The sequence below is a fragment of the Emydura macquarii genome, unplaced genomic scaffold (genome assembly GCF_026122565.2).
Source record: "Emydura macquarii macquarii isolate MOO-44397 ecotype Brisbane River unplaced genomic scaffold, CSIRO-AGI_Emac_v2 contig_1119, whole genome shotgun sequence".
NCBI classification, from domain to species: domain Eukaryota; kingdom Metazoa; phylum Chordata; order Testudines; family Chelidae; genus Emydura; species Emydura macquarii.
Genome location: NW_027131256.1, coordinates 20649334 through 20670801, shown reverse-complemented (window position 1 = coordinate 20670801; position 21468 = coordinate 20649334). Strand labels below are relative to the sequence as shown.

Here is a 21468-nt window from a genome sequence, read left to right as displayed (position 1 = left end):
TACATTCAGATACTTCTTCCTCATCTTCTAGGTTCTTTGTAACTCTGCCTCACCTACAGTTCTGCTTCTGTTTCTTCTTAAGCTCCCTCTTCTTTTTGCATGCCCCAGTGCCCAAAAGGCCTTTGGCGTCTCTTATGCTTCTCAGCTTCATGCCTTTTTATGCACCTTATGCTTGGAATGGTTTCCCAGTTTCTTTGTGCAACACCGTCCCTTCAATTCTCTCCTTTAAAACCCACTTTTAAATGAAGACTTCGTATGTTATGCCCATGGTTGATCTCTCTGGCTGTCATGCATCTGAACTGTATATTTCTGAGTTAGACTTTTACGTCTTCAGTGCAAGGAGATGATTTTGTACATATTTTAAAAACAGCTGTGGTAGGTACACCTATGATATAATAATTGCAAAGAGTAAACTGTAAATTTCTTCTGTGTGTCAGATATAAAATAAATGCTAACAGAAAGTGCTATTTTGGTAGTCTGATTATGTTATTTAGGACCCAGGAAATGCTGTACAATATTCAAATGTTAGAAAAAATTGGGAGATTTTTCAGCATTGTTCTGATGTACCTTCTTTTGTATTTTAGAATTTTGTAATTGTTTCAACAGTGGCTACGTTTCCCTGAGGAGCTGTTCTGAGTTCCATAAAGTCACTGAAGGCAGAGACACAATACAATATTAAAGGGATAATATGGTATCAATATAAAACGTTTATCAGATTTTTTTAAAAACAGAATTTAACAAGCTCTATAAAAATTAACATTGTAAAAGTCTTTTGGAAAATATTGGACGTTCTGTTGTGTCATAAGCAGGAGATAGAAGAATGGTGATTGGGGAATGCAGAGCTATCTTTTTGGGACTTGCAAATGCCAGTTTGAGGGTAGTCACTAAACTGCTGGTGGGAGAGGGAATGTGTTAGTTTGGGACACTGATACTTTGTGCTGAGTGCATTGATCTATACTTTGCTTCCTTCAGGCAGCACTAACAGAAAAATTAGCACATTTTTCTTCTGGCCTTCCCTGTGAAAAGATCCAAATGCCGTGTTTTCTCCCTTCTCCTGACCACTACATGTGTGAAGGGAAGATGGTCCAGTGTCTGTCCATTCTCTTTCTGGGGTGGGGGAGTAAGCAGAAGATAGAGGAGTGTGGGATGGGACATGAAATGCGCATTTAGAATCTCTTTCGCAGGGAATATGTCTGTTCTGTATAGAAGCGAATGGAGTGAGGTGGTGAAGGGCTGTTAGACTTCCCAGCTGCCAAGTATGGATTAGAGTCCAGCTGCTGCAGACAATGCCTATAAGGTACAAAAAAGCTATGGAAGTAGAAAAAGGAAGATCAAATGGTGCATTCTGCTGTTTTTAGACATCCCATTAGTACCAATGCAATAGTTGTTACCGGCCGGAGGCTCCTGGCAATCAGCTGCAATCATGTTCTATGTTTTTATTACATCTTTTTGATTATATACAAAAGCCCCGTTTAGTGAAAGCTTAAAAAGAAACCTGACAAATTCTAAACTAGTTGCTTCTCAAAATAAAATTAAAACAATTCCGTATTGGGTAATGTTCCAGAAGGTAATGCCACTGTGCTTGTGCCTGGCAGGCTAATACAGTGTACACTATTGGCTGAAACTTGTGGCATTTACCGAAGTACCCAAGTTAACCAGTCTGCCTTTTCCCAGTGACACCCAATTAATGAAGCTGAAACTTTCCATGGATCTAATGATACAGTGTAATTTACATTGAAGGATTTACCCCTTGCTCCCCAAATAAATCTGACATGGCCTTTTCAATGGAAAGTGGGTTACTGTGGGTGAAGCAGGGATTCCAGTGCTTGTCACAAGTTTTGTTTCTCCATTGTGTCTTATTTGCTTATTGTGGTGCTACTGTGTGTTAGGCGTCTCCCAGGAGGATTAAAAGGAACGGCTCCAGTCCCAGGAAGTTTGAAGTCTAAGCCACAACTGAGATCAGACCAGTCTGAAGTAAACCGTATTACTTAAATCAGTGCCCACTTCCTTGCCTGTTTTGCTACGGTGGTGGCTATGCCTCAGGATATGAAATCTCTATCCGTGGTTTGTTGGTGGGTGGCATTGGTGGCCTGCCTGTCCTCCGATCTTCCTCTTCATCATCCTCTAACTCTTCTTCATCTGGTCCGCGAATCCTGACAGGCTCCTTCTGACCAGGCTCATATCCATCTCTTTGCTCACTAAAATATCATGCAGGGATAGAGATGTTAGCTGGGTTTCATTCATTTTCATTCTGAATGTCTTTCACCACTGTGACAGAGGCAGCCCCACAGGCCACCTGGAAATGCTCTATGGACTTCAGTTTGAGAACCACTGCCCGACACCACTTCTTGTGGGGACAGAAGTAGCTATGAACTTCCTTCTCCCATTTCTTATAGCGCTTGTGTAGAGAGGCAAAGACTGGAGTATCTGTGAGATCTCCAGAGCACTCCTTATAGGGGCTTTACCCATTTTTTGGATTGAAGAGTTGACCCACCCAGTATGAGTCACCCAGTGGTGACTCAGACCAGCAAGAACAGAAATTGCAGAGGCGGGGGAGAAATGAGGGAACTAATCTGGACTTCAGATACCCACAGATGGTTCCTAGGGCTTGTTACCTCAGTCCTGCACCCTGTATGGTGCTTAAGGGACATCATGCACTGAAGATCATAAAGGGGCACATAAGAGCAGAACCAGTATGGTAAATGAGAACTGAGAGGCAAACTGCAGTGGCAAAGATGGGACTGCACAATGCCTTCTCTTCTCGTAGGTTAAGTCTTTCACCTTTGCAATAGATAAAACCTCTGCATCAACAGCTGATTTTCCACATCATTGTCCCTCTCCACCACCCATCATACATTCATGCTGCAGAGAGAAGAGTGCATTCCACCTCACACAGAGTCCCTCACGTATCCCACCCACTCTTCCAGAGAAAAGCACTCACGTCATCTCATAGTCCTTGTCCGTGCTGTTCCGGCAGCAGCAGCAGTAGGCCAAAACACCAATGACAATGATTGCAGCAACTACACCACCAATGACTCCAGCATAGAGGGCAATATTCATGGACGCTATGGAGGGAAAGACCAAACACAATCACAGCAGGGTTGACGAAACAAACCTGCACGCATTGAGAATGACTTCAAATCGGGTCATCGCACCCATCAGAGACTAAACCCCACCACTCTTCTGGGGGTGCCAGACACGTAATGATGGATCTGGATATCCTTTGGGCTGTAGCAACTGCTCTTGGCTCTGCAGCATTGCAGGGACATGTCCATAGAAGTGACTGATTAGACAGAGATGGAGTCAGACCCGTGGATCTGAACACACCTGTGGGTCTGAACAGACCCATACTCTGATCAAGTGCAGACCTTAACATTGTGGATCAGACACATACCTAATTAGATTAAGCCATAGTATTATTCACTGTTACAGTCCGCTCTAAATGCGAGCACTTCAAGCAAGGCAGTGGAATTTATTTTGGAGATGTGTGTGGGGGGAGGGGGTTACACTCATCTGTCCTCCAATGGCTCTCCCATTCAGTCCCCTGCCTACATTTAGTCTGTGAATACACCCCCACCCACCCACCCAAGCTGCCAATAGCATCTTACGAGGTATAATAGAGACTGTCATGTTGCAGATCTCCTGTCCAACGCTGTTGGTGGAAGTGCAAATGTAAAAGCCAGAGGTGTCAGCAGAGATGTTCTTCAGAGTTATCTGTTGTCCTGTTGCAAAATACAAACCCAGAAAATAAGACTTGTGGAGGATTAGATCAAGGAGGAGACTGGGGAAAAGAGCCCTTCACATCTAACTTGTTTTCAAATCCAGCCCAAGTTGGGAATGACCAAAACTTGTTACAGTTTTTGGCTGGTTTTGTGACTTGAGTGAGATTAATTCGGTCTCCGTACAGTTCTTAGCGGAAGACATCAGGAAGGCTAAGTAGAAACGTGCCCTTTAGCTACTAGCAATGCATTTAATTTTCAGCTGTTTCCAGAGTTACAGTTGGGGGTGGGGCTGTGGGAGAGTGAACGTTCAGCAAAGATTTGTCTTGCTTTTTCATACGTGGCCAGCAGCCCTGTATGCTGTGTCACAAAAGATGTCGCTGTCAGGAGTATGGCAGCTGAGAGCAGCTGGCTCAGAGAAACAGCCGTTCGAAGAGCTAACACACTACTGTTGTAACAGGGTGAAAAGCATTTTTCAACCCACCAGCTTTCAGGATTATCTTCCTGTAGAGGGAGCTAGTGGGAAATGATGGTCAGGTAGAGTAAGGCAAAGGCAGATCAGACTGTAAAAATAATTCATGGGGGAAATCAAGTATTTGGCACGGAGTGGTATGAGGCTGTACATTCCCTATCTGTAGCTAGTGGAGCGCAGTACTACTATACATTAGACCTTATCATTTCCTCTGTATAAACTTAGGTTTATTCAAGTTGCTTCCGTTTTTACCCCTAAATGGCAATTCCATTTTTTTCGATAGCCTGTGTCAACCATCTGTTGGAAAAGGTCCAGGTCACTGTTTTTAAAGTGGGCTTGATAAGTATTTTTAAGTGCATCATCTGGCACCACAACCTCTCTGATGTGCATGTTCTTTTAATAGATTCCAGGGCCAGAAAGGACCATTTACTCCTGCGTAACACAGGCCATAGAACTTCCCCAAAATAATTCCTAGAGCAGATCTTTTAGAAAAACATCCAGTCTTGATTTAAAAATTGTCAATGATGGAGAATCCACCACAATCCTTGGTAAATTATTATAGTGGTTAGTTATTCTAACCATTAAGTTCAAACTGTAAATAAGGCGTACATTTTTGTTTAGTTGCAACTTCCAGACATTAGATCACATTATACCTTTCTCTGCTCGATTGACGAGCCCATTATTAAGTATTTGTTCCCCATGTAGGTACTTTCAGACTGTAATAAAGTCACCTCTTAACCTTCTCTTTGTTAAGGTAAATAGATAGACTCAAGACCTCAGTCACTATAAGGCATGCTTTCTAATCCTTTAGTCATTCTCATGACTTGTCTTGGAACCCTTTCCAATTTATCAACATCATTCTTGAATTGTGGGCACCAGAACGGGACACAGTATTCCATCAGCAGTGACACCAGTAGGAAATAGAGGCAAAATAACCCTTCTCTTCCTACTCGAGATTTGCTGTTTATGCGTTCAAGGATTGCATTAGCCTTTTTGGCCCTAGCATCACACTGGAAGCTCATGTTCAGCTGATTATCCATCATGAACCCCAGTTTTCTGAGTCATTGCTTCTCAGGATGGAGTCTTGTAAGTAAGGCCTACATTCTTTGTTCCTAAATGTATACTGTGGAAACATGAAGTTTGTCACAAAGACAGTTTGAGCATGTAGCTGAAGGCTAAGAGGAAGTTAGGAATGTGCTAATCGATAAGCGTGGTCAGCTAAGCCGGGGGCGAAGTTTTCTCTGAAGCTAAATAAAATAGCAAACTGTCTCTTTCTTTTGACTGAAGTTGTATTTTTCCAATTTAGCAATAAGCTATGCGCATGCCTTCTTTTGTAACCAAATACGGGAATGTAACCAAATACGGAAGTTCCTTGTGCAGCCATATACATGACACTTTGTGCAACTCACCGTTATTTCTTCTTTGTATTATGCATGCTTAATGCATTTTGCTATATAACAATGACTTGGTAATAAGTCTATAAAAACCCTCACGCAATGCAGATCGGGGGCGCAGTTCAGCTGAAGCTGTTGCCCCAGGTAATTACCTTGTTAATAAAGGTCTTTTCCTTGCCCACCCAAACAGAAGTGAAGATTGTGTTTTCTTCAACAATACGTTTACAGTTAGCCATATTAAAATGCATATTGTTAGTTTGCATCCAGTTTACCAAGCGATCCAGATCACTTTGAATTAGTGACCTATCTTCTTCATTATTTACTTCTCTCCTGATATTTTTTTGTCATCTGCAAACTTTATTATTGATTACTTTGTTTACTTTCAGGGCCCTTTTCTCAGTGCACCCTAGGCTGCCATTTTTTTTTTTTTTTTTTGGCATCACAATGTTTGTAGCTTTCAACACTAGAATACTGTGCTGGGTTATGACCCCCAAAATAAATAGAGTAAACTCTAAATATCCTCTGAGTAAGGCCCTTTGTTTTCAGTTTTTACCAATCTTTTTTTTAACCTAGAAATTTGTGAGGTTTACAAAGCCATTATTTATTTTTTACTGGGATTTTTTTTTCCACCCAATTTTGGAAGTGCCAGAACTCCTCAGACTCAGCTTCCTGCTCTACAAGGAGAGATGGCAGTTTGGTTACTTGCCATCTCTCCTTCCAGACCAGGGAGCTGAGTCAGAAGTACCATGACCCAAGCGCCAGTGTCAGAGGAGATAAAAATCAATGGTTTGGAGGGGTTTGTTTGGTTTTAGGGGTTTTTTTAAAAACATTTTTAAAAAATGTATTTTTTTAATTTAAATTGGATTTTGTTTTTGTTTAAAAAGTTTTTCTTTTAAAAATAAACCTTTTAAAAAAATCTGAATTTAATACAAAATATGCTAGGCCCTCAGTTTACTATAATCTCTTAAAACATTTAAATAAAAAATAAGTATACTGAATCTATGGGCCTCTATCAAAAACTTTGAGTTAAAGGCTACTTTTCTATATAAAAAAAAATTGGAAAACATCTGACTTCTGAGGTCAAACTTTATAAATGTGGCACAGTAGGTTATGCACTGTATTACGGGTTTGTTTTGTTTAATAAAAACACATTTTATAGGTGGTTGTGTGTTTAATTAAATTCCAGTTACTATCCTAATGCAGCTTGAGACAAATCACGAGTAAAAAGTTAATTATCTAATAAATTAGAATATATCATTCACTATTTTCTAACATACTAAAATGTACAATTAATAAGAATCTGAAAATATTAAGCTATGTAATTACTTGAGTAAATGTATCATAGTTATAGCGTTGTACGCTCCTAAGTAGCAAAAAGATGTACCACATCTTATGTAAAAGCTCTATTTAGTTGTAAATCAACCTATTTTAATGGTTAGCTTAACCAGTGAAAATGCACCATTCTTTAGAAAATAACTGAAGTACAAATTGATAAAAATCAATTATTTAAATTGGGCTTTCCACCTGGACTTAAAACCATGATTTAAATTGCTTTGATTTAATCAGTCTATCCTGGCAGGTGTGCGTACTGTTGTCAATCCCATGCCCACCACATATACATCATCAGCTTTACAGAAAACTCAAATAGTTATCAGCATTCAAAGCAAATAAGTTAGTGAACTATTTTTCATGATAAAATGGATCAAAAAAAAAAAAAAAACTTTATCGGAGTTTTTAGAACATAATGGTTCCTTAAAAGTTTCAGACAACCAACCAAACAAACCAGGAGGAGAATGTTGTTTATCCCAACATTTACCCAGAATACTGAACTTAATTTTTTTGCACTGATTTTTATCCCTTTCTATTTTTTTGTAATAAACACTAATAAATTCTTGGGAAAATGTAAACATCTGTAAACAAATAGCCTGCCTTGTGAGCCAAGTTGGAAAGATGTAGGGCAGATGAGAAAAACAGGAATTGTCCTACCATTGTCATAATGTATGTATCCTAAGGAAATTCCTCACATACTACATTTCCCCAACACATGCTTTCCAGTAGCTCACGGATACTGCAACCCTAACAGCCTTACTCCTTTTATAGCCTCCCACTATCAGCCCTAAATCCCAGAGGGAGAAATTCTATCTGCACCCTTAATATCCCTGAAAATCAGTATCAAATGCAAGGAGAGCAGAACAAACTCCTTCCCTGGGAAAGAGAATAATGAAGGCAGAAGAGTTCAGAGTGGTCTGTTCTCTTTAGGAAAATACATTGTAATAGCTAAGATAAAAGCTGCTATGTTTGAAGCTGGGGCACCACCCAGTGGCCAGTCAAGTGAACAAGAGCTTCCTCCTTGGCATTAGCTCAAGCAATTTTCAGAGAGTAAAACACGAGTCTCCTACTCACCTAGGATCATATTCAGCTAATCTGTGCACCCACACCACAGCACTGGATCTGAACCCAAGAATGGCAGGTTGAAACACACATAACGACTCTCAATTGTGGAGCTGGCCAAGAAACACGCAGCAGCCTCTGGCAATAACTCCTAAAGGACTGTTATATGCTACTACTACTCTTACTCATTGGCTGCATATGGGAGACTGCTGCACCCCCATTTCTTTTAGAGACATTTTCCCTGCTCCCAATTCTCAGGAGCTTAATCACTTCAGGAAAACCATTCCTTTTGTTCTGATACTATTTTAAAATAAAGTGACTGTCATGCTCGTGATGGTTACTGGCCTGACAGCCTCCATGCCATCCTTTCTCAGGCCTGAGCTGGGGGTTACTTCTAGGAGTAGAAGAGTTCAACCTCCAAGGCCAGTTTGTTCCTTGGCCTTGCTCCTGTGAGCCTCAATAAGGGAGCTGGTCAGTGTCAATTGTGGCAGGGTACAGACACATCTGCTAAGAGAATTGTCTGGGGGAGGCGGTGTGAAATAATTTGCCAGTTACAAATGGTCATTGGGAAGTAATTAATTTTGATTGGGTGTGGGTTGGGCTTGAATCAGTGACCTAGAGGTGAAAGTATCACTGCTCCAAGACAGCCACCCAATTACTCACAGGTGTTTCTCTTCCTTGGGGGACAACTTCTTAAAGTCCTGTTTTGTTAAAGGATCTTCTAAGAAGGCCTAAATGTACTGTTAATCCTCAGTCCAAAATGTTTCCACTCCCAAAGTGCAGTGAGTACCATGGCCTGGCCTCTTTGCATCTGACATACCTGTTGCTGACACCAGTGGTCGGGGCTGGTTCAGTACACTGAAGCTTCGCCAGGTATACTCAGGTTTTGGAGACCCCTCGTGAGAGTTGCAGGTCAGGTTGATGGTCTGTCCGTATTCTGGTGTCCCTATGACTTTACACTCCGGCTTGGATGGAGCCACTAGAGGCAAATAAGGGAGCATGGCCTAAGCAGATGCAGTGTGGCATCGTTATACAGAGGGGTCAGCTGAGCTTCCTTTCCATACATCCCTGCAACCCATCTTCTGCAGCTGTGTTTTTCTCCTCCCAACCAGGAACTGGTCTCCCTTATACCATTTTCTTGAAAGAATTAGAATGAATTCTTGCCTCTCAGAGTGCCTTGTTACCCTTTTCCCTTGCCTCCCATATCCACCCAAGTTCAGAAGTTAATCATAAGATGTTGATATACACTACTTCACCTCCACCATCATCAAAGGATAACCTACCCTTAGTACAACATCGTATAATTATGTGCATGATGGGGATGGCTAAGGCTTTCTTCTTAAATATCTGGCATTGTTTCTCTCTTATTGCTGTGGGGCATTGGATTGTGCTAACTCAGAGGGTAGAGTACCTCCTACTGAATCACCAGCATCACTTCCTACTTGTTGCATCATGCTGGCTGTCACTGAGCTGGGGCATTGGATCAATACTAACTCAGGGGGTAGAGTGGCTTACCGAGGACCAAAAGATCTATCTCTGCAGATTTTTGGGGGAGATCGTTACGTATCTGGACAGCGCAGCTGTAAGTTCCGTTGTCTGCCATGGTCACCCCAAGGAGGATGATGCTGACATCTGTGGCTACAGTGCCAGGGAATTGCAGACGGTTTTCGTAACCCGTGCCATAATGCATGAAGCCATCAAAATACTTTGTGACGATGTCTTCCTGTAATAAATAGAGAAGGGGACACCAACCAGCAAGCTTATTTTCTGCATGGTGTGTCCTCAACCTAACACCACAGACTGACACATTTTAAGAGGAACAGGAACTGGAAAAGAGCAGTGGGGCTACCCTTCCCAAGTCTCCTAAAGATACCCTCATATCCTGTCTCCTAGAGGCTAAGGAGAATGCCTGAAGCTTTTCATCCCCATATCCTGCAGGGGACTCCTCACCTTCCTTCCCCCTCGCCCCCCCATCAATATACTGGGACAAAGAAGAGTCCCATAGTGCCCTGAAGGCCACTTAAATCCCCCACAGGCTACAGAGACCCATTCATGCTCCTTCCTCACAATCCTTCAGAGGTCAGAGAGAACCATGGAAGCTGATTTGCTTGCCCATGGTCATGTAATGAGTCTGTGGTAGAGTCAGGATGACAGCCAAGACCTTAACCCATACTCTGTTGAGGCAAAAGAGAGCCCAGAAGGCCTCTTCACCCTCCACCACAGATCAAAGAGAGCCCTGAGACTTCTTGATAGCCACATTTCCATCAGCCCCAATACACTCTCATGCATCTCATGATTTACCTGTTGAGATGTTTTCTTCCATTCAGTAAAGTCTGCACTGCTGGTGGCAGCAGAGGTCTGGAATTCGCATGGGAGGGTTGCATTACTCCCTTTTGCTACCATTACTTTCTTGCTGCCTGTGTTCACAGTGAGGGCCTGGGCAGTTACCAGAACTAGAGAGAGAGAGAGAGAGAGAGAACAAACAAATATAGTCAATCTCCCCGATCAGAGAAATGCTTCTCTTGGTACTAAGGAGGAACTTGCACTCAACCAGGTTAGATTGGACCCTTCACCTGGGTATCATATGAGTCTGCACTGTACCATCTCTGTCTGCTTGAGAATGGGTGGCGGCCGTGTCTTCCTCTCTGTCTGCACAGCAGTAAGCACACTGGCAACTCTCAGGCTATGTCTACACTGCTGGTGAAATTCAGCGCCATTCGACAGGAGATACTCAAGCTATACAGAGTAGCTTGTGTATTTCCCGTCGACTTCCTAACTTCTACTTACTGCAGCGTCCTCACTGCGCTGTGCTGACAGGAAATGTCCTCCCGTCGATGCAGTGTTACTCTTTTTGGCGGGGGTAGATTAGCAGCATTGACTTTCGGATCGATTGAGCGAGTCTCCCCTGCCGCTCAATCAATCCTGCAGAATCGATCCGGCGGCGCCAACAGTGCCAATGTAGACATAGTCTGAATCAATCTAATCATGTGCTCCAGGGACTGGGCCTTATTTCTACACCTTCTCTTCTGAAGAGTCCCTTTGTGGACTAGGCCTTCTCCCAAGCCACAGTCCCCAGCGACTCCAGTTTCCAAAGACAGTATTACTGCAAAAAAAAAAAAAAAGGAGGGGGGTTGGCTGGTATTCTGGAGGGGCTGGTCCAGAGTTGAGGTTGTTTGGCTGCCTTATCTGTGCATTTCCAGACCTTGTCGTGTTTGCATTCTTCGTAAACTGAACCTTAGCAGTGAATTTTGGGGGTCTGTAATGTTTGCTTCGGGAACAATAACCATGTTCTTGTGTTATTTCCCCCTTTGAAGTTATTGATATCAAACTTAACTCCCCTTAAACCCAGCTTTGTGTCTGGGTTAATTCCCAGAGTATGTTCCCATCCTCAGTTTATCAGCTCTCAGGCTCTCATTCCCCAGTGACTGGTTTAGATAATCCCAGGAGTGGATCCCAGGCATACTATTTCTCCAGGGGTTAGTTCAGTTAGCTGCAGTATGGATAGCCCATGGCATAAGCAACTGGATGCATGTTCCTGAGAGTTATCTAGTATGGAGAACCTGTGAATGATGGTGGATAAGGTGAGCCTTTTGAGGCTAAGGAATTTGCTCCAGGATATCAGAGCAGGAGCTTGATTTGCAGAGAGCTGTTTCCCCATGTCCTCTCCTCTCCTCAGTCCCCCACAAGACTCCACTCTCCCTATTAGAGCAAAGCTTAAACAAGCAGTAGTAATGTTCAGTTGTGCTTATTGTAGGGAGAGGAAAGTAGGTTTGGATAAACGAGAATCGGTCCAAGCCCTGACATGGAAAACATTTCCAGGTGCAAAAAAAAAGTCCTTATCTGCTTCCACACCCCACCATTTCCCCAATCACTACAAGGCCTGAGCTCCCTTCCTTAAACTCCAGCCTCCAGCAGATCATAGAATCATAGAGTTGGAAGGGACCTCAGGAGGTCATCTAGTCCAACCCCTGCTCAAAGCAGGACTAACCTCAGTTAAATCATCCCAACCAGGGCTTTGTCAAGCCGCAGCTTAAAAACCTCTAAAGATGGAGATTCCACCACCTCCCTAGGTAACCCATTCCAGTGCTTCACCACCCTCCTAGTGAAAAACTTTTTCCTAATGTCCAACCTAGACCTCCCCCACTGCAACTTGAGACCGTTGCTCCTTGTTCTGTCATCTGCCAGCACTGAGAACAGCCTAGCTCCATCTTCCTTGGAACCCCCTTTCAGGTAGTTAAAGGCTGCTATCAAATCCCCCCTCATTCTTCTCTTCTGCAGGCTAAACAAGCCTTGTTCCCTCAGCCTCTCCTCTTGTGCTCCAGCCCCCTAATCATTTTTGTTGCCCTGTGCTGGGCTCTCTCCAACTTCTCCACATCCTTTTTGTAGTGGGGGGCCCAAAACTGGACACAATACTCCAAATGCGGCCTCACCAATGCCAAATAGAGGGGAATAATCACTTCCCATGATCTGCTGGCAATGCTCCTACTAATGCAGCCCAATAAGCTATTAGCCTTCTTGGCAACCAGGGCACACTGCTGACTCATATCCAGCTTCTTATCCACTGTAACCCCCAGGTCCTTTTCTGCAGAACCGCTGCCTAGATCCTACATGGGACGTGGTGGTGCAGCTCAGCATCATCTTGGCTGGGTCACAGATATTCCCTTTTACCCTGGTGCTGCTCTGGAGTGACTTCATGCCATGCTTACGGGGGAAGCCTCAGTACATACGAGATCATTCCTTCCCCTCCTCCACGAACCACAAGGAAGGATCTAATATCCCCTGAGGTTCCCAGTCTCATAACGTGCGCTATGATGCCCTACACTGGGAAAACCCTGGAATAGCAGTGAAAGAGACCGAGTGGAGATCCAACAGCAGGTCAGCTGCCTGAGGAGATAGGTGGGGATATGCTGGCCCTCCTCCTGTACTTAAGTTCTTGCTTCAGACTTTGAAGGAGACTGGGTGGGGAGGGGGGTGAAGAAAGGGGGTAGCTGAAGGTTGCAGAAGGGAAGGGCCTCTCCTTTGGTTTGGTGAAGCATCCACATTTTAAATAGTGAGTTTTTTGTAATGTTGTGTCTGCTGAGCACAAAACCATGCCGTTCTGGTTGAACTGAGCTTTCTCCAGAGCACAACGCAGGGGCCTCGGCTATGGAAGCCTCGTTCTGTTTTACACGCCATTCTCCATGACCTTTGTGTCCACAGGAAGCTGTGTTTGAAAACACCTGCTTTGTTCTGCAGAGTTCTGGTGGGGGATTTTTTTTTTTTTATGGCATCACTGAGTCATTAGAAGAGAGAAAGAATGAGACCAAAACCAGAATCTGACTACCTCACCTAGAGTGTGGGAGGGGACAGAGGCACTCCCAGTGCAAAGGCATGCTCCTTTCAGGAACAGGAGGAAAGTACAGCGCCAGAAGCTAGTGAAGGGTTGTGCTGTCTCAGAGCATGGGAAAGACAGAGGGGCTGGGGGGATAGTGAAGAGCTGTGCCATCCTAAAGTACCTGCGTGATCACTTCATTTCCTTGAGGGGAGTTGGTGGTTGAGATGCAATGCAGGAGAGCTAGCTCTGGGTCCTGTCTCAAGCCATGTCTACACTATGGGCTCTACATCGGCACAACTGCCATGCTGCAGCTGTGCCGCTGCAGCACCATAGTGCAGATGCTTCTGACAGTGACAGAAGGTGTTTTTACATCAATGTAGGCAATCCTCCTCCCCAAGTAACAATAAACTAGGTCTTCCATCAATCTAGTTGAGTCTACATTGGTGATTAGGTCGGCTTAAGTACAGCACTCGGGTGTGAAATTTTCATGCCCCGCAGTGATATAGGTAGGTCAATCTATGTCTTAAGTGCAGACCTGGGCTGAGTTATAACCCTGCCACTCATACCAGACCTTCACCATGAGTGAATTTAATGCACGAGGAGAGAGATGGCCAGGCAAATTTCTCCATGAGATGAGTTGTATAGACTCCACCCAGCGGCTGGTGCGTGGAGGGTTAACATGTGCTCCTTAATGACCAAACCTGCCTGCCGTAAGGGCAGGAATGTGTTCATGAGGGAAGTGAGGCTGGATCCCGTTATGATATTAGGTAATGGCCCCCAAGATTCTAGGGACATGCTGCAGATAGACTGGTGTAGCTGGTTCTGGGAGCCATTTCCTAGAACAGCAGCAATCGCAAACTCTGGGAAAAGCCCTCTCTAATGGACTCCATCTTTGACTGTACATAGCTCTCCTCTTTGGTTCACCTCGCACCCTCCTCTCTGTCACACACTCTTGATAGACTTTCTTCAGAAGAAACCATCTCTCTAGCCTTGGACCTTCCCTATGAAATGGCCTGTGACTGGAGGCCCAGTGTGTCCTCTCTCCTCTAGGGTCACTGCAATGGAGGGTTTGACACTGAGGCCTTGTCTACACTAGCACTTATGTTGGCAAAACTTTTGTCCCTTAGAGGTGTTAAAAAAACGCAATCCTGAGCAATGTAAGTTCTGCTGGAATAATCGCTCCTGTAGCCATCTTACGCCACGTTATGGTCTCTCCCGTCAACATAATAAAACCAGCTTAGTGAGCAGTGGTAGCTATGTATGTGGACGATCGTCTCCCTCAGACAGCGCTGTGCACACAAGCGATTATGTCGGCAAAACTTATATCGCTCAGGGGAGTGTTTTTTTCACATCCCTGAGAAACAAAAGTTTTGCTGACATAAGTGCTAGTGTAGACAAGGCCTGAGTCCCCCCTGCTTTGCAAGCACCTTCTCTTACTGGCCGGCATCCCCATACCCAACATCTTTAGACCCAGCTTGACATATATTCACAACAAGTATAAGGATTCCCTAGGAGGTTGCCAGTTACTTGGCTTTTCCCTCCTCTCTCCCACTGCTGCTCCTGCTTTTCTCACTGCTTCCATCACCTCCCTAATAAAAGCACAATAAATACCGAGGAAGGGAGGGCCAATGGCTAGAGTAGAGAACAATCAGGACTCCTGGGCTTTGTTCCCACCTCTGCCACTGACTTATGTGACTTTGGGTAAGTCACTTAGCATTTCTATGCCCCTGTCGCCATTTGTACAATGGGGATAATGCTGCCTTCCCATACGGGATTGATTCATTTGTAGCTGTGAAGTGCTCTGAGAGCCTCACAAGAAAGGTAATCTAGTAGGACAAAGTATTTTTATTATTACTTTATTGCAGCTGCTACCAGCACTGTAGCTACTGTGGGGCACCTAGTACAACTGTGCTGTGTGTAAGACACCAGAGCTGGCTCTGCCCATCCTTTCAACCTTTCACCCCACATGCCCACATGATGCGCACACACATACACACACAGAGTCCCTTCCTCCTCTCCAGAAGAATGAGCAGGATCTTGACTCTTCCAGGAAGCAGCACCAGCAGTGCTCCAAGGGTTTCTGGTAGAACAGGTTATACTTACTCCATTGTCACGCCCCAGAAACCAGTTATTCTTACTCCACCCAGCTAAGGTTCAACAGCAGGTCATTCACCCAACCCCCAGAGAGAGAGAGACTGCACATCCCCAGGCACTGCAGAGTCACAGCTATATTCCTCACCCTCTAGCCAATGCCATTTACTGGAGGTTTTTATTCTTTTCAGAAACAATTCAGATCAGTTTGCAAAGGTGCCAGACCAAACCCCACATGTAGCAGAAGCAGCCAGTAATAAGAGAGCTATATGTAACTGAGCTATTTATCAGCATCAACATCAGCTAAGGCTCAACATGGCTCGAAACCAACAGAGAGACATATCCTGCCCTCTATGTGGCTGATGTTTCTGTTCAAGAGCGGGACGTGCATCTCATCAGCGTGCAGGAAACTGCTAGCTGCTCTCTACAGTCATCATTTTTTGCGATGGACGGCCAAAGAAGAAGAAATATATAACTGTGAATGATTGGTCTAATTTGCCTGGCACCACTATGTGAAGGGCTGATCTCTTCATTTATTTCCTACATCTTTAGTTTGGTTGTTTGACTGGCTCATAATCCAGTTTTTACTGGAGAATAAAGACCCCCCCTCACTACATGTCCTTCTAGTTCTAAGGGAGTCTCTATTTAGTTACATCCTGAGATACCATTAACCTGTCCTGTTTCCTTCCCCCCTCGTTTGGTCTGGAGTCACCAGCACTTTCAGTGGGGTAGTCTGTTCAGCAACAGTGCAGGGGAGATGCTTTTCATTACTAAACAGTTTAGCTAGTTAAAAACAGTTGCCATGTCCAAAATCAGGTTTTTTGGCTGGGAACTGAGCCCATTTTAAATTCAACTGAAGGGAGAGGGGGCCTTAAAATACAATCAAACCGGGGTGAGGGGGGAAATAGCTTTTAATATTGTTGACTGGACATTGTCAACAGGGTTTAAACCCTAGATTTAGATTTTGTTCTGATATAGAAATGCTTTTTAATCAATTTTTTAAAGAAATCACTGAAAAGACCTTTCCTGCTCACCCCACCCCACTCCTTTCAAGTTTACCCCCTCAGTCGTCCCGTTCCCCTCCCCCCCGACACACACACCACACACACACTTGCAATGCTGGGAATTCAGCAGCTTTGTGCTAGTGCAGAGAAACCAGAAAGGCAAAGTGACCTGTTTACTTTCACAGTCCACATTGAGTGAATGGTAATAAATGGTGTAGAAACAGAACAAAGGGTGAAAAGTTAATTAGATTGTAAAAGTTCCTTCTGTTTTAATCATCTCGGGTATCATTAGTCACACACGAACATTTTTGCAAGGAAAATCTGAGTAGAAGGGTGATTATGTCCCTTTGTTTCCTTACTGGTTACTTGTCTAGCACTCCAGACACTTTATATTTTTAAAAACAACTCTTGCAAACGTTCAGGTAGATCCATCTCCACAAAAGAAACTCCCAGCCCAACTGAAAGAAAATTCAATTCCTCCACCTCCCCTGCCCCTGTGTGATGATCTCTTTAAAACATCTTGAATCAAATGGAGCTAACAAATAGGACAAAATTAGCTGCATAAATCCAACTCAAGTTTACATAATTGCTCACATCACCTTGAAATAGAATGGACTGGCAGACTCTAAGAAACACTTCCTGTACCTCAGATCTCCATTCAGTGTAACCGCTCTTTTCATACACGACAGTTTCCTTGTGCTACCCCTCACCTCGTCTGTCTGTGGTATCCACCTATTATTTTTACTTAGATTACTCCATGGGCAGGAATTGTCTCGTTGTTATATGTTTTTATAGTGGAGAGATGGAGGCACAGTGGAGCTTTGGCCTCTAAGTGCTACTGCAGTACAAATAAATAATAATTAATGGGAATAAATTAAGTGCAAGAGATGAGCCCAAGTTGCAAAATTCATATCTGAACTCTCCCAAAGTTTGGACCTGGCATTTTCTTTAGAGACTGTCTATACCATGTAAGGACCTGAGTCCCCTCTTGATTATCCTGCACCACTCTTGGCTTCAACAACCTCTTCCAAAATCTCTCCCACTCCAGTGTTTTAATCATGGCATTAAAAGGCATGGCCTATATTCAGCCCAAATGGCCCTGTTTATTATTAGAGAGACAAGGTGGGTGAGGCAATATCTTTATTGGACCAACTTCTGTTGGTGAAAGAGACAAGTTTTTCAGTTTACACAGAGCTCTTCTTCAGGTCTGGATTGAAGAAAATCTGAAGAAGAGCTGTGTGTAAGCTCAAAAACCTGTCTCTTTCATCAACAGAAGTTGGCCCAGTAAGATACTACCTCACCCACCTTGTCTCTCTAATTTCCTGGGACCAACACGGCTACAACTATACTGCAAACAATCTGTTTATTATCGTCATTATGGCTCCAGCCAAAGAATGCAAGGTGTGTCACAAAAGAGAGAGAGACAAAGTTCCTGCTCCCAAGACCTTTTGGTCTAGAATCACCCATGACATAAGAGGTGAAGGTGAGAACGAAGAAAAGGGGAAGGGTCTAGGATGGAGTAAAACAGGTTATATCATTAAGAACAGCCGGTGACTCAGTCTGTGTCCACTTCTTGAGGAGCCCAGTTTTTGTAATTCCATTATATCCAATATGAATTCCCTTCTCTCAGGCTTCACGGAAGAAGTGAAATTTTTCAGAGGGATTTGAATAAAGCAGGGGTGGCATCCAGGTGAGTGGCAGAGAGTGTTCCATGCCTAGGCTGGCATGGGAAAAGGCACAGAGATGTTTGTGTGAGAAGAAAAGGCAGGTCAAGGCTGGTGTCACTGGCAGAGTGGGCTGTATGGGGGAAATGAGGCGGTAGAGGGTCAGAGAGGTGGGCAGAGGCTGTGAGACATTGGGCGTTAAAAGCCAGGACAAGCAGTTTGATTTACAGATGTTGGCAGATCTGTACATTGAGGTTCAAAATGGCTACATACAATGTAGAGTGTAGAAGCTAAGGACTTTTCCCCTTTTGGTTCTATGGACAAAGGACATACAATGACTATGCACACTATTTTAAGTTGGTTTTAAACATGATACAAAACCCCATTTCCTTTCTGTTCCTGAAATTGCAGAGAGAGAGACTTCTGGACTCTGGAGTTGCCTATGGGTTCCAACACTGCAGCATGGACGCACTGTACCTGCCAGATCATAAACAGGCTAAAATTTGTGCTAAACAAAGGACGGGACACACAGAAACAACTGGGATGCTTGCCTGTGTAACATTCACTCTCTCCACCCATCCCCTGCAGACAGAACCAAAAGAGTACTCACCCACACTCAAAATGAACAGCTGAGGTCCCTTCGTAACTCTCATGGTCTCTGTCCTTAGCCTCCTTGCAGAGTATTTCCCTGTAGGATTGTTAGGTAGATAGCTGAATTGCTTTAGCTAATGGGCTAAGGCAGACAGGGGCTGCCTCACAGTTGTAGCTTCCTGGACTCTGTTCTCCAATCCTCTTACTTGCTCTTTCCCACTCTGCTCATCTTCCCCACCCCATTCAGCTAGACTGACAAACTAGTTAACCATTAGAGACAGAAATCTATTGCTGTTCTCTACCTGAGGGACGTTACTATATGTTATAAACTTGCCCTACCCTCTCAGGCAAATAAACCACCGCACCTTTCCTGGTCTCTGCTGATTGACAGATACAAAAAGGAAATGATGAGTTAATCCAAAGGGCCAGGTGAATGTGCAGACACGAGAGCAGTTAGAGCAATGTGTACAGTGACAAATAAAGTGACAGATTAAAAATGGATTAATTAAAAAAAATTAACCCTTTTTATTGTATTAATCTTTGTAATTTAGATTAGATTTTTATTTAAATCAAATATTTTTCATTTAAATTAAATACTTTTTTCTTTTAAAAAATAAACTATTTAAATTTAAAATTATAGAAACCTATGTTAAGGCCTACATTTACTATAATCTAGTATTCTTCTGCACGTGCTTGCTCATGTCCATTCCATGTCAGGTGTGTGTGCGCCACATACACGGGTGCTGGAGATTTTTCCCTCAGTGGTATCTGTAGGGCCCGCTTTAGCGCCCCCTGAAGTCACATGCACATGTGCCAGTATTAGGGGCAATGCCGGCCCTCCTGCCTCTCAGTTCCTTCTTATTGCCCATGATGGTGCTGGAATGTCTTTTTGTCTTGGCAAGCTATTAAACCAGTGGTTTTCCTTTTAGTAATAGTGTATATAGTTGTGTTTAAATTAGTTAGCATAATTTGTTAGTTTATTAGGAATAAGTTGTAGATATAGTCCCTCAGGGGACATAGCCCCAGGGGCAGGTCATGTCCTGGTCCCCAAACTTCAAACCATGCACATCGTGCAAGAAACGATGATCCAAAAACAAAGGAGTTGGATCCTGGGTAAAGACTGGAATTCCCCAAGTGTACCTATTCACTACCAGACAGAACAGAAAGTGTCTTCATTTCTGTTCCCTGCAAGGGCTCAACAGCGGTTTGTTTTCCGATGCGTTTCTCCTATTCTGGGCAGGGGTCCTGATGTATGCCTTTCCACCGATCCACCTCATTCACAAGGTCCTCCCCAAACGAATCATCTTGATAGCTCTGGCATGGCCTCACCAGCACTGGTTTGGCATGTTGCTAGACTTATCTGTGACACCAGCTTGGGTGCTCCCCAACCGCCTGGACCTGATCTCGCAGAACCACGGTTGACTGCTACATCCGAATTTCACCTCCCTACACCTGACAGCATAGATGCTGCATGACTAAGCCTCAAGGAGCAGGCCTGCTCCACTCAAGTCCAACAGGTCCTATTAGAAAGCAGAAAACCTGCCACAAGAGCCACCTACCTGGCTAAAGTGGGAGCACTTCATCTGCTGGGCATCTGAGTGGAACCTTTTTCCAGCTCAGTCATCTGTACAATCCATCTTAGAATACCTGTTCCACCTAAAGCAGCAAGGCCTAGCGTTATCATCGATCAAGGTACACCAGCCATCTCAGTCTTCCACCCTCCTATTCAGGGCAGATCAGTCTTCTCACATGGGATGACAGCTATATTCCTCAAGGGCCTAGAAAGACTCTTCCTGCAGGTCCGATATCTGGTTCCTCCATGGGACCCTCAATCTGTCTTAACAAAACTTACTGGGCCTCCCTTCGAGCCTCTGGCATCTTGCTGTCTTCTACTTCTATAGTGGAAAGTCACCTTCCTGGTGGCCATTATTTCAGCGAGACGAGTCTCTGAGATCAAGGCTCAGACTTTGGAACCCCCTTACATGGTGTTCTACAAGGACAGGTCTTCCTGCTGAAAGTAGTATTGTAGTTTCATGTCAGCCAGGATATCTTCCTGCCAGTCTTCTTCCTGAAGCCTCACAACTATAGTGAGGAAAGGTGTCTGCGTACGTTGGATGTCAGATGAGCCCTGGCTTTCTACATTGAAAGGACTAAACCTTTCCGCAGGTCCACATAGCTTTTCATTATGGTCGCTGAATGAATGAAAGGACTTCCAGTATCATCCCAGAGGATTTCATCCTGGAGCACTGCCTGCATCCAAGCCTGCTATGAGCAGGCAATATGCTGACAGCTCATTCAACAAGAGCACAGGCATCATCAGCGGTTTTCCTAGCTCAGATCCCGATACAGGACGATATGTGGTCATCTATCCATACCTTTGTGTCCCACCATGCTATCATTCAACAGGCCCGGGATGATCCAGGCTTCAGCAGAGCAGTTTTACAGTTGGCATGTCTGTGAACTTCTGGCCCATGTCCAGAGGCACTGCTTGTGAGTCACCTCACATGGAATGGATATGAGCAAGCACTCAAAGAAGAAAAAACAGTCACTAATTTTCCATAATTGTCGTTCATCAAAATGTGTTGCTCATGTCCACTCCGTGACCCACTATCCTTCCCCTCTGTCGAAATTCAAGCAAGAAGGAACTGAAAGGGAGGGGGGCCGGCGTCGCCCCTTCTGCCAGCACATGTGCACAGTCCTCCAGAAGGTGCTAGAGCCGGCTCTATGGATACCACTGAGAGAAAAGCTATGTTGACAGCAATAGCCTCTTCTGTAAGTACACAGGGAATGTTTTCTTCATTTTAGTTTCTTCAGTTAGTTCAGTTCAG

General features: G+C 44.1%; 1 protein-coding gene across 1 annotated transcript; it reads right to left on the bottom strand.

Annotated features, from left to right (window-relative positions):
• Nucleotides 1–719: 719 nt before the first annotated feature.
• GPA33 (glycoprotein A33) lies at nucleotides 720–18843 on the bottom strand. Its single transcript, XM_067546417.1, has 7 exons — nucleotides 18660–18843; nucleotides 10278–10429; nucleotides 9492–9699; nucleotides 8797–8955; nucleotides 3609–3722; nucleotides 2942–3065; nucleotides 720–2198 (listed from the first exon to the last, which is right to left on the bottom strand). The coding sequence occupies exons 1-7, from the start codon at nucleotides 18700–18702 to the stop codon at nucleotides 2033–2035; spliced, it is 966 nt and encodes a 321-aa protein (XP_067402518.1). The 5' UTR covers nucleotides 18703–18843; the 3' UTR covers nucleotides 720–2032.
• Nucleotides 18844–21468: the final 2625 nt, after the last annotated feature.